The sequence below is a fragment of the Anarhichas minor genome, unplaced genomic scaffold, assembly GCF_050575085.1.
Source record: "Anarhichas minor isolate MPS153535 unplaced genomic scaffold, ASM5057508v1 ptg000040l, whole genome shotgun sequence".
NCBI lineage: Eukaryota > Metazoa > Chordata > Actinopteri > Perciformes > Anarhichadidae > Anarhichas > Anarhichas minor.
The window spans coordinates 7,803,246-7,814,415 of record NW_027466486.1 but is presented as its reverse complement, the minus strand read 5'-3'; the positions used below and the strand labels follow the sequence as shown (position 1 = coordinate 7,814,415).

General features: G+C 39.9%; 1 protein-coding gene across 3 annotated transcripts in view; it reads right to left on the bottom strand.

Moving 5' to 3' along the window:
- Positions 1 to 1,556: 1,556 nt before the first annotated feature.
- Positions 1,557 to 11,170, bottom strand: part of rnf144aa (ring finger protein 144aa) — a 28,479-nt gene continuing 18,865 nt past the window's right edge. For all 3 annotated transcript variants that reach the window (XM_076107714.1, XM_076107715.1, XM_076107716.1), the window contains 4 exons: positions 9,860 to 10,076; positions 7,972 to 8,119; positions 7,483 to 7,572; positions 1,557 to 5,396 (listed from right to left, as the gene is read on the bottom strand). In XM_076107714.1, coding sequence (XP_075963829.1) covers positions 5,265 to 5,396; positions 7,483 to 7,572; positions 7,972 to 8,119; positions 9,860 to 10,076 — 587 coding nt within the window. In that variant the 3' untranslated portion in view covers positions 1,557 to 5,264. The remainder of the gene's footprint in view (positions 5,397 to 7,482; positions 7,573 to 7,971; positions 8,120 to 9,859; positions 10,077 to 11,170) is intronic.

Sequence of the window (11,170 nt, the reverse complement as noted above, 5' to 3'; positions counted from 1 at the left end):
CCGACATACTTTACTGACTTTTTTTGATGTACTATACTACGTCTTTCTTATGACTTTCATCAACATGCTGTACTATGACTTTTCATGACATGGTATACTATGACTTTTATCAACATACTATACTATACTATGACTTTTTAAATCATTTTTCAACATGCTATTCTAAGAATTTTGTATGACTTTTTTATGACATGCTATACAATGACTTTTATGACTTTTTTCAATATAGTATACTATGACTTTCAATACTTTTATCATCACACTATGACGTTTTCCAATAAACTACGATTTTTTTCGTGACATGCTATACTATGACTTTTTATGTCTTTTTTTGGCATACTATACTGACTTATTTATGACATTTTCCAACATACTCCAGTATGACTTTTTTCGACATACTATACAATGCCATTTTCCTGACTTTTTACTTTTTTCGACATGCTATACTATGACTATTGTCAGCATTCTATACTTCAATCAGGAGAGACTTCATTAGAATTTAACAATAATTTATTATACAAGCATAAAATTTGAATAATGCAAAGTCTTTGGCGATTGGACTCCATCCTGAAGTAGGGATACTGAGGTCAGATAAGGCCGAATCCCCCTGGAGTCCAGACACTGGTGGTGGTGACGAAGGGAGTTGCTGCAATCCGCTGATGAAAGAGGAGCATGACTGTGATGCTGACTGGAGGTGACTGGGGTGGAGTAGGGTCTCATCTGCTTTGAGCTGAAATGACAACTGACAGCAGCAGAGAAGAGAACATTTTTTAAAGTTTGACAGCAACGATGTGATTGGCTTAAGGAAAAACTCTCCAGAACAGAATCTGGTTGGTTACTTTAATGTGTCCTTGAGCAAGACACTTAACCCCAAAAAATTGCTCCCGTAGCTGTGCCTACGGTGTAGAAATGTGATAGTATCTGAATTGTAAGTCGCTTTGGATAAAAGCGTCTGCAATGTAATGTAATGAACGCCTCCAATCAGCTGATAGAGTAATCACGGAGACAGAGATTATGAATGAAGAGGTGTGTAAAGATAGTCTTCCTGACTGAACTTGCGCTTAAGCTTCATTATGACTTTTTAACATACTATACTGTGACTTTTTTTGGACCTTTTTCGACATACCACACTGACTTTTTTTTACATATTTTACCATTTCGACATACTATACTATGACTTTTTTCAAACCTGCTATACTAAGAATTTTTTATGACTTTTCATGACTTTTTTTCAACATACTGTACTATGTATTTTTGTATGACTTTTTTCAAAATGCTACAATATGACTTATCGACATACTATGACTTATTTCGACATGCTATACCATGACTTTTCAACATACTGTACTATTAATTACTTGTGACCTTTTTCGATATGGTATACTATGATTTTTTTTTTTTATGACTTAACGACATACAATACTGTTATATTTTACACTTTCAACACCAGAGGTAGCCATTTCACAACCACATGGACCACAGGACTTCATGGTATTTTTGACATGCAAAATTGTAACATTTCAACAGATTTTTATGAATGAATAAAGAGAGCAGAATCACAAAAACTACAACCTTTAATACCTGGTGTCACAGTGTTAGTGGAACTGTAGATATACTGAGATGTCGTAGTTGTACAGAACTGCTCCAAATATGCCATTTTACAATGTTGAAGTCTTTGTATCACCCAGGTCAATTAACTTTCAATTACTACCTAACCTAGAGACATTGGTTACTATCTCTAAATACATGTCTGCTGTACAGACAGCATGTCCTTTGACAATAATACACTGACTGAGGTGACTTAAATTGACTTAAATTGAATTGACCAATCAGGCCTGAAGAATTCCGCTCCTAAAAATCACTAATTCAAATACCACAAACTATGATGTAAAACGGGCGTATAAAACAAAAAAGTACGACATATTTAGCCAACCTGCTGAATAGAGCAAGGCCGCTCAACGCTGTATATCATATGGCTGAACATCAAAACAAGTTTTTCCAAACTGAAATAAAAAGCAGACAGTTGACTGATACCATTCCAAAGACCATTACAATATTGTAATATTAACATGTAGAAGTTAGAGAAAAACCATGCAGCTTCATCTCGACACAACCAGTTATAAAATATAAATTGCTGCTTGTAACCAGACTTGATGTTAGTTGCAAAGTAGATCTCGAGTTTATAAGTAAACTGGACCTTGCGTCTTCCAATTCAAGCGCCAAATCTTAGAAGCAAGCCCTTAACTCTGTCGAACTGTCGTATTCAAACCCCATTGCTGATGTTAAGTGGTTATATAGGTCTTTATCTTGAGCCCTGCCAAGCCTCTAGTGTACAATACGATATGCAATGAGACACTGCAGTGATTCTAGAGTTTGCTGTTTTTTGGCCCTTTTGTTTGTTGCATAATACAGTATCCAGCTGTTCAGTGTTGCCATCAAACATAGGTAAAAGAGAATGGTGTGTTAAAAAAAAAAATGGAAGTGGCAATGATTTTGTTTCGACTTCAGTTAGTTTGTGCCTGCTCAAAACTTTGATGATGATGGTATGGTGTTTAAATGAACATTTCTGCACTATTTGAAATTAATCTTTATCCTGGTGATATCAGAGCCCTGGCAACATTAAAAAGTACAGTTGCAATCTCTCATATGTATATTGACTTTTCTATTGGGTATACATTGATTTCAGCTGCTAAACTTCTCAGTTAAACAAAGCAGGCACCATACCACACACACATATCAAGAAGCAAAACAATGAAACCCATATACAGTGCGTTTACATAAAGAAGCATTAAAATATTTTTCCACCCTGTAAAAACTGTTATTACATTACAAATACATGGTCAAAATGCACATACAGTAGACAGCTCTGGTTCCTTATCCCTTCCAGGAAATCTGCTTGGCACGATTGTCATAAAAACAACAAAAACGAAGAATTAACCTGTTTTATTTTGGGACAGCACCAAACTTCAAAAGTAGAAAATTGGACTGTCTATAATATCAAATGATCATGCTCATACAGTAGGTGAGGTCAGTGAAATTAAGTCTATAGGTAAGTTTGTCAAAATAATAATTAGGATTATCATACTGAACGTCGGAGCTAAATTTGAGGACTGGAGTGAGTTGCAGATTAGCTACAGTTGTTAAATATTAATCAATTTTTTTGGGAGCCACACTTCTCAGGAAATGCTACATAAACACTTGTAAAATACACCAGAAGAAAGGGGAACGTAATTAGTAGTAAATCGCTTATTCAAAACATTCGAATGGCTATGCATGGTAACAAAGAAATTATATGAGAGAACATAGGAAAACGTACTGAATAATGTGTATATAATTAAATGGTTTTACCTTTGTTCCTAGATTAACTGTTGTGAAGCTGAGATTCCCCTCACAGGAATAAAGACATTAACAAATGAAAAATGGGCCAACTCTGTCCTGGTTTTAAAGCTCAAACGTTAGATATAGCTAAGAGTAACTTCGGAGATGAAAATAAAATGAAGAGTTTCTGAATAACTCCCCGATTAAATAAAAGCCATGATATGCAAATATGTATATGGTGACATTCTGCAGCTTTCACTAGCTAAACCTACTCTTGGCATACAGTTGATTATGACCAATCAATAGCCTTTTAACAATGGAAATGCACAAACTTGCATAGATAAAGTGATATAGTATAGAGCAGTTTCATAATTATGTGCCCAAAAATGGGACATTTTATATTTACTCTATAGACTATTATTTTTTTTATGCACCTTACAGGCAATAGCTGCTTGTTATCGGAGGTCTAACTACCAACAAAACCATCGACACTCTGACCACTAACATATGCAAGTTTGCAATTTAGGCAGGTATTTAAGCCTGAAAGAGTGGGAGATCTGGTGCGAGTTAAGCTTCAGATTGTTTGTGATGATGCAGCTCTCCTGCTCAAAAAGGCTTAGGAAATACAAGCCCTAGGTCACATAAAACATCAGTTTAGGGCAGTTGTTTTTTTTCTTCCTTTTTACAATATGGTTATTAACAGCGTGGCATATGGATGACATCATAGAATCATCTGAATATAAAGGGCTTCATTGACAACATGCTTTCCCTGGGATTATTTTGACGTTAACGCTTGTTAATGCACAGGGGGAAATGCCTGATTTGGGCTATTCTCAATGTAAGGCTATTCATATCTATTTGGTTAAACCACCACCTGGGGGACTGAGAATTACAGGAGTGACATCTCTTTTAGTGTATTAAAATGGTTCCACAACATGTGGATACAAAGTCCCCAAGTAGACTATAAATTAATGTTGAACTTAAAGGGGAGTACCACTCAATTTGGGAAATCTCTGGATCTTAGAAATCTGTGTGACATCTTTCGGAAACAAATGTCTCTCTTGAAGATGTAAAATGTCCGAAGGTGTGTCAAAGAAAGTAAATTCGGAGAGATGGTAACGAAAAACATGGGGTGAAAATTGATCAGAACTAGTCTTCATTGTCACTTAACCACAGATAATTTGTGTGTTTTTAGATTTGAGTGGCAATCCCCTTTAATAACTAACTTACCGTTTGGAAAACACTCAAAATACAACACAGACACTACTCTGAGCACAGTTCTATTTAAAGCAACAGGTTATAAAACATTGACATCATCAAGAGGACGTGCTATACATTGAGGCGGGAGTGACAACAGCCTCCCATCTTCACCTCAGTCATGAACATGATCTGAAAGTCACGTTCCGTGTGCAAATCGAGTGAACACCAAACATGCGTGGCGTAACTCTAATGCTACTGACTGAATCCGTAGAGCTACGTTGAGTGTGGTGGCGGGGGGAAAAGCGTTTGTTGCCTACGACAAACCGACAAAACAGAGCGATAAAGTAAAAGTTATTTTTAAAGTGGCTCCTGCATTGTATTGTCCATACAAGAGAAAAGCGTTTCTTGACTTGGAGTCTTCCTTTGTTTGTAGTAAACACCACACCACGGTAACCCACAACGAAGGACCACTTGAAGTGGCCCACACTTCATCCACGTCCCGAAACCACCAACGTCTGACCTCCTCTGACCTGTGACCCTGTACCTCTCTTCAGGCCAAGGTGTAGGGTCGCTTTTTTTTACCATGCCTCTCTCATGCAGAGCAATGTTGCAGGCTCAGCCCCCCCCCCCAAAAAAAAAATTAAGCACTTAAAGCTGGTGGGAGGAGAAGAATGTAAAGGGGTGAAAAGGAAATAAAACATGGCCCATCCATGAAGCAGCTCTCCGTTCCAGCTTTGATGGCGTGTTTAGGTTGGCAATGGATCGTCGTCACCTTTGCTGCACTTGCACTTGCAGCAGAGGACAATGGGAGTGGCCAGAAGGAGGAAGGGGGAGGCAACCAGCAGGAGCAGCCCGAAGCCAGCGAAGATCCCCACAACCTGCAGAGAAACACAAGGAAACAAATGAATACAACATATGATGCATACAGTAGCGTGTTCATGTAGGATTTGGGTGCAGTGATGTTACAATTGACCAGCATCATCTTGTAGAACACAAGTATTTGACCAAAATAGGTCAGTGCCTTACTTCAGCATGGCAAAAAAAAAAAAAAAAAACTTTGGTAAATCACACACACATTTTCAACAGAGTATTTTTAATATTTCTTATGCAAAATATCAAAGATGATAATGTGTTTGTTTTTTTACTGTTTCACAAGCTATTGCCTTGAATCCTTCCAATGAATTGCAATACTACAAGTTGGCCTACAGATGGCGTTCAACGCCTCAAAACAACAAAACTTTCTCAGCACAGAAATCTACGTTTTCCCAGTAAATCCACAAATTACGACTTTAGAAAATAAATCAACAGTATATAAATTAGGTTTCATCTTCCTACTGGCCTTCTCTCCAGGCAGTACTGATTCACATTCTACTCTCTCATACTGCATGGACAGGTACCTTTGTCATTGTGAGAGCAAACACTGGTGTACAAAAGACATGGAAAGTGATGGACAAACCCACTTGTTCTAGTGCAATAGAGTAGCATTTTAAACTTGGTTACAGCCATGTTTGAGAGCATGTACAGGATGCTGGCAACTTTTCACTACCCATGTATCGTTTGTTTACTTGCTGTTAGATATTGAAATTTAGGGTGGTTGCTGTTATGCAGTGAATGTTGCTCGGGATCTCCCACATATTGCGTCACAATTGTTAAGGCTTTACTGGTTCTCTGTACCAGCATCAACACCAGGAGTGCTGTAAACACACAATGCTCTGAACAAATAACGAATCATGCATTAAAAAAAAAACATTGTGGGCAATGCCAACATTATCTAGGGAAACTCTTTACTGTTATGAGCATGGCAAGTTAGTAAATTGACCACATGGGGGAGCCAGACACCATCAAGTTCAGAGCCACAAAATAAAAACACATAACATGCAGTCACATGCCACAGTGAATCCAGTGAATAGCGCAATGTTTTTTTTCTCCTATTATGAGGGCAAAAAGACGCCTTTTCGGGGTATCGCCTGTTATTTAAGAACACGTTACCAACTATCCTTCTGACAGTTAGTATACAGGTTGAGCTGTAGAGGAAAGCACAGGGTCTTTAACTAACAGACACTGATGTTTAGGATATGAACATCCTTGTAACTTGATAGACATGTCTTCAGATACAGACAGGGAGAGAAGATGGTTATTGCCCTGGAACATTTTGTATTTATAAAGGAGGCTTTTTAGATGTTAAGGAGCGAGGGGGGTGAAATGAGGACACACACACACACACACACACACACACACACACACACACACACACACACACACACACACACACACACACACACACACACACACACACACACACACACACACACACACACACACACACACACACACACACAGAGAGAGGAGTGAAGCTATAGCTGACTTCCACCAGCTGAACTGTAATTATATGACTCAGTCTGCCCCACTGGGCAACAGATGCCAGCGTGTATGCTAATGTTGACAAAATAACAAGTATGTTGGACAAGGGGACGTTCCACCCCATGAATAGGTTATTTGGCTAGGGAGAGATACGGAGGAGGAATTTGGAAATTTAACAGCAGAGTTGGCCTTTGTCGAAGACTTAAAACACATGTCAGATCTAATCCTGATCATGTGTAATCCGTCATTTCATTTGGTAACCTATTGGTAAAGAAGGGCCTTGGTTATGTAAACCTTTTATTTAAAAAAATAATAATAATTTAAAGTGAAAGGTGTACATAATAGGCTTAGTTGAAAACAGCAGGACACTGACCACCACAGGCACTTGCATGCGGATCAAGCTGTCCCTTTCCTGTTGTGCTGTCAAGATAATGCTAATACATCACTGAATGCGAGTGTGTGAGCCAGTAAGGGAGAAAGAGGCAGAACCAGGGAGCACGTTTATGGCCACATGCTGCAGAGTGGTTTAAGGGAGGCGGCCCTGAGTGAGTGTGAGAGAAAGAGGGGGGGGGGGAAGAGAGGGGAGGAAGCTGGGTTTTTCACCTGTGTTCTGTGCCAGATAACAGACGCTCTGGAGTGGCCCAGTTTGTTCCGACAGGGCCCTTTGTCATAGTGGATCAGGAGGAAGTCGTCCTGTCACACAAACACACGCACGCACACAGTTCAGATAAAGATTGACCATTAACAGTCTGAAAGACACAGGCAGCTGCTCGGGAAATTGGGTTTAAATGACCTGTGTGGTCCAGGTGTCTGTGCTTACACAATTAAGATTACATAAGGCCACGGCTCATAAGTCACCCTTATCCAAGCTCAATTTTTTAGAAAAAACAAAAACATCTCATCCCTTTCTTATCAGGACCAAGGTTAAGCTACGGTTTCCTGATAATGAAAGATATTGCTGTCACAGGGAGACAAGTGATTACCACAGTATTGCAATATTCAACGTTTTTTGGAGTTAGAAAAACAAAATGCATCTTTCTTTCTATTGCAGTGAACATGAAGGAATTAAGAAATGATTAAGAACCAACTCACATCCAGGGACTCCAGACAGTACCAGCAGAAGGCGTGTTTGCAGTTCTTGCACATCATCTGAGCACAGCCTTCGTCCCTCTCGATGTAAACTTTACATTTAGGACAGCGCTTGATTGGCGCGTCATCCTCTTCATTCTTATAGAAAGAGCTGGGAAGAAATGAGACGCCTGTGATTTTGATTTATTCCAAACACGACATAAAATCCCAAAATCGCTCAACATTCACTTTACAAGACGCACCGCAGATGGGATTGGTTTAATGCAGCAATCAATATTTACAATCTTTGGCGTGACAGGGTTGTGTGAAACCTTGGATATCTGTAGTTTAGCAGTCCACAACTTTTCTCAAAAAGTCACTAAACCGCATGGAACTCCAACACTCTTATTCTTCTCTCCTGTCGGTGTCAGTTTGTCTGCATCTATTTCTCTTGTGTCAGTAAACTGCTGATTCTACAAATCTGGAGACGAGCAGGGAGCTGGCATTCTGGGCGCTGTCCTCGGACAACTATTCAAGCCAATTAATTTCTAGCGGAAGGGGGAAGTCATTTGCAAAGAAGCATCAGAATACAGCTTTTTGAAACATTCTTACAGTGAACAGGGTGTCGTTCAAATGCTGAGGCTCTTTACAACTAAGAGCAGACCTCTTAATCCTCTCTCCCTCCACTATGGCCTTTGAGGTTTGGCCCTAAACCTGTGCAGATAGAGGAAAGCTTTGCAGAGCTAATGACATTTCCAGAGTAAGAGGATATCGCAAAGAAACGGGTTAGCGGCATATGTCTCCAGGCAGCCCTCTTCTAACCTTACAGGCAGATCCTGTATCCTTAAAACGGAGTAATAAGCCCACCTCAGACTGCTTTTACTGCAGTTTCGTTTCAGCCTGTTGTTTTATATCTGCCTATTCATTTGTGCTTGAGCCCTGGCTGATGCTCAACTGAGCAGTGGCCGCAAAAAACAGCCAGCCAGGCAAGCTGTCAGTCTACATTTAAGAACAGACTGAGTGAATCCTGCTGTATATTGACAGTACTGGTTCAGTACTCAAGTCAGGTGAGCTGAACACGACGATGAATATGGATTGGTGCAAGTAAACATCATTTCGAGGGATTGCATCTGCAGAGACTTTATAGCCATTCATACTGTCACAACATGCCAAAACGGGATGAATTGCTATCTTTTTGAAGGTTGAAGAGGAAGTAAAAACATTGAGACAAGTTATAACTGGAGTAGATATTGCTGCTGTATGACACTTTTAAACAATGCTGTAATAACACTTGTAATAAACAAGTCATCCAGTTATTTAAATACACTTGTTCTAACTAGGCTGATAATCACCTATGCAGATTAATTCATAACAACATTGCATTCTTTGCCAATTGTAAGGGTTATTCTTCTATTACATTTTGTATCCAGGAGCTAATACTAGGGCTGCAACTAACGTTCATTTTATTTGGTGGTTAATCTGTCAATTATGTTCTCAATTATGGTCCATCAAATGTCAGAAACAAAAGCCCAAGTTGACGTATTCATAAACCCAAAAGATATTTAGTTTGATATCATAAAAGATGAAGAAAACCCGCAAATATTCACATTTGAGAAGCTTCTGAAACTAGAGATTTTCTGGCATTTAAGATTAGAAAAATGTCTTAAACAATTTGTACATTTTCAAAATAGCTACAGATCAATTCTAACTGACGATGTAATAAATGCTGTAGAGAGGCATGTATGAATATGTTAATGAGAATATAAGATATGTGGAGGTCAGAATACAGAGGTGAGACACATCCAGTCTAATATCTGATCTGATATATAACATAGATGAGAGAGAAATTGGGAAAACAAGAATTTCAAATGCAACAGTATTGATTGGATCATAAATGGATAAGAGGCAGTACCTGTTTTCTCCTGGCAGGAAGGAGGTAATGGGCAGGTTGTTCTCCTGGCAGGCCTGTCCGGGGTGCCAGTTGGCCTTGCAGGCCGAGCAGAACTCGAGGGCACAGACGGCGCACTGGACCAGCTGGGGCAGCGCAGGAGAATCTTCTTCCTTTAGTTGGCACACGGCCTGGCAGGTTGAGGAAGGGCACCACGTCCGGCATGGGTCCAGCAGCACCTCTAGTGGAACAAAACAAGTGCCAGTGTCATGGACAGAAGCGCTGTTGAAGGGTTAAATCACAAAGAAATTGTTTTTATTAAGATGCTTTTGGTTTTTTTCCCAGCAGAAGGTAGTTCATGTGGAATCTTCAGATGATTTCATTTGAGTGTTTTAAGCAGCACGTCTCCATTGTTGCGGTGGCAGCTGATGTGATCTCCGAATCTCGGCACGTAAAAAACCCCAAAACAATGTGCATATGTACACACATACATGATTTAAATACGGTTCACTGTGGTAAGCGCTTATGTTGGGAAAATTGCTTTTATACAATCTTGAATCCCTGGCTTGCTGCATCTATGATCGACTTTTCCAAACTCTTTTGAATATGTGTGAAGGAGACCTGTGTGTGTGTGTGTGTGTTATGCCAGTTCTGTTTGAAGTTCATAGTGTGATGCACTTGCCCTTGTGTCCTCTATTTCCTTCCCCTTACCTCTCTGCCAAGGACTCTGAGCACAAATTCCACATGCACTCTTGGCCCAGCCTGAGAAATATGGAATGGTTACAGCAACTGTTCTGCCTGACTGGACTGGGACATTGATGAGACGGCTGACTGCCCTTATCCAGGCAGGCAGCATCAACAGCTATTTCTGAGGATTTGTATTAATTTACAGGACCCCCTCCCCCCCTCCCCCTTGGTGTTCCTATGCATTTGTTTATCTTTGTGTTCATGCATTTATTTTGTTCAAGTGAGATCTGCTTGTTCCGTGTACAATGTGTGCCTGTGTGTAGGTGGAGAACCTGCAGAGCGACTACCATCAAAGAGTGACAGCACGGCTCGGTTACAGCTTGCTCTGGTAGCGAGGGAACTCTAATATTACAGATTAGCATGTCTCCGTTGACAGCATGGAGCGACACGGACACATTATCTTTCAAGCAATGACATCCGAGCCTTTTACCAGTCGGTTAACATTTATTCTACAAACAGTGTTAACTGCAGACATTGCATACATAGCTGCACACTGAAGCAGAGATAAAAGGCTTGAACTAAAATATCTTGCTATGCAAAGAGACCTGCCCGCACCGGAGTCAGTTAGACAGTTTCCGAGTCTCGAGC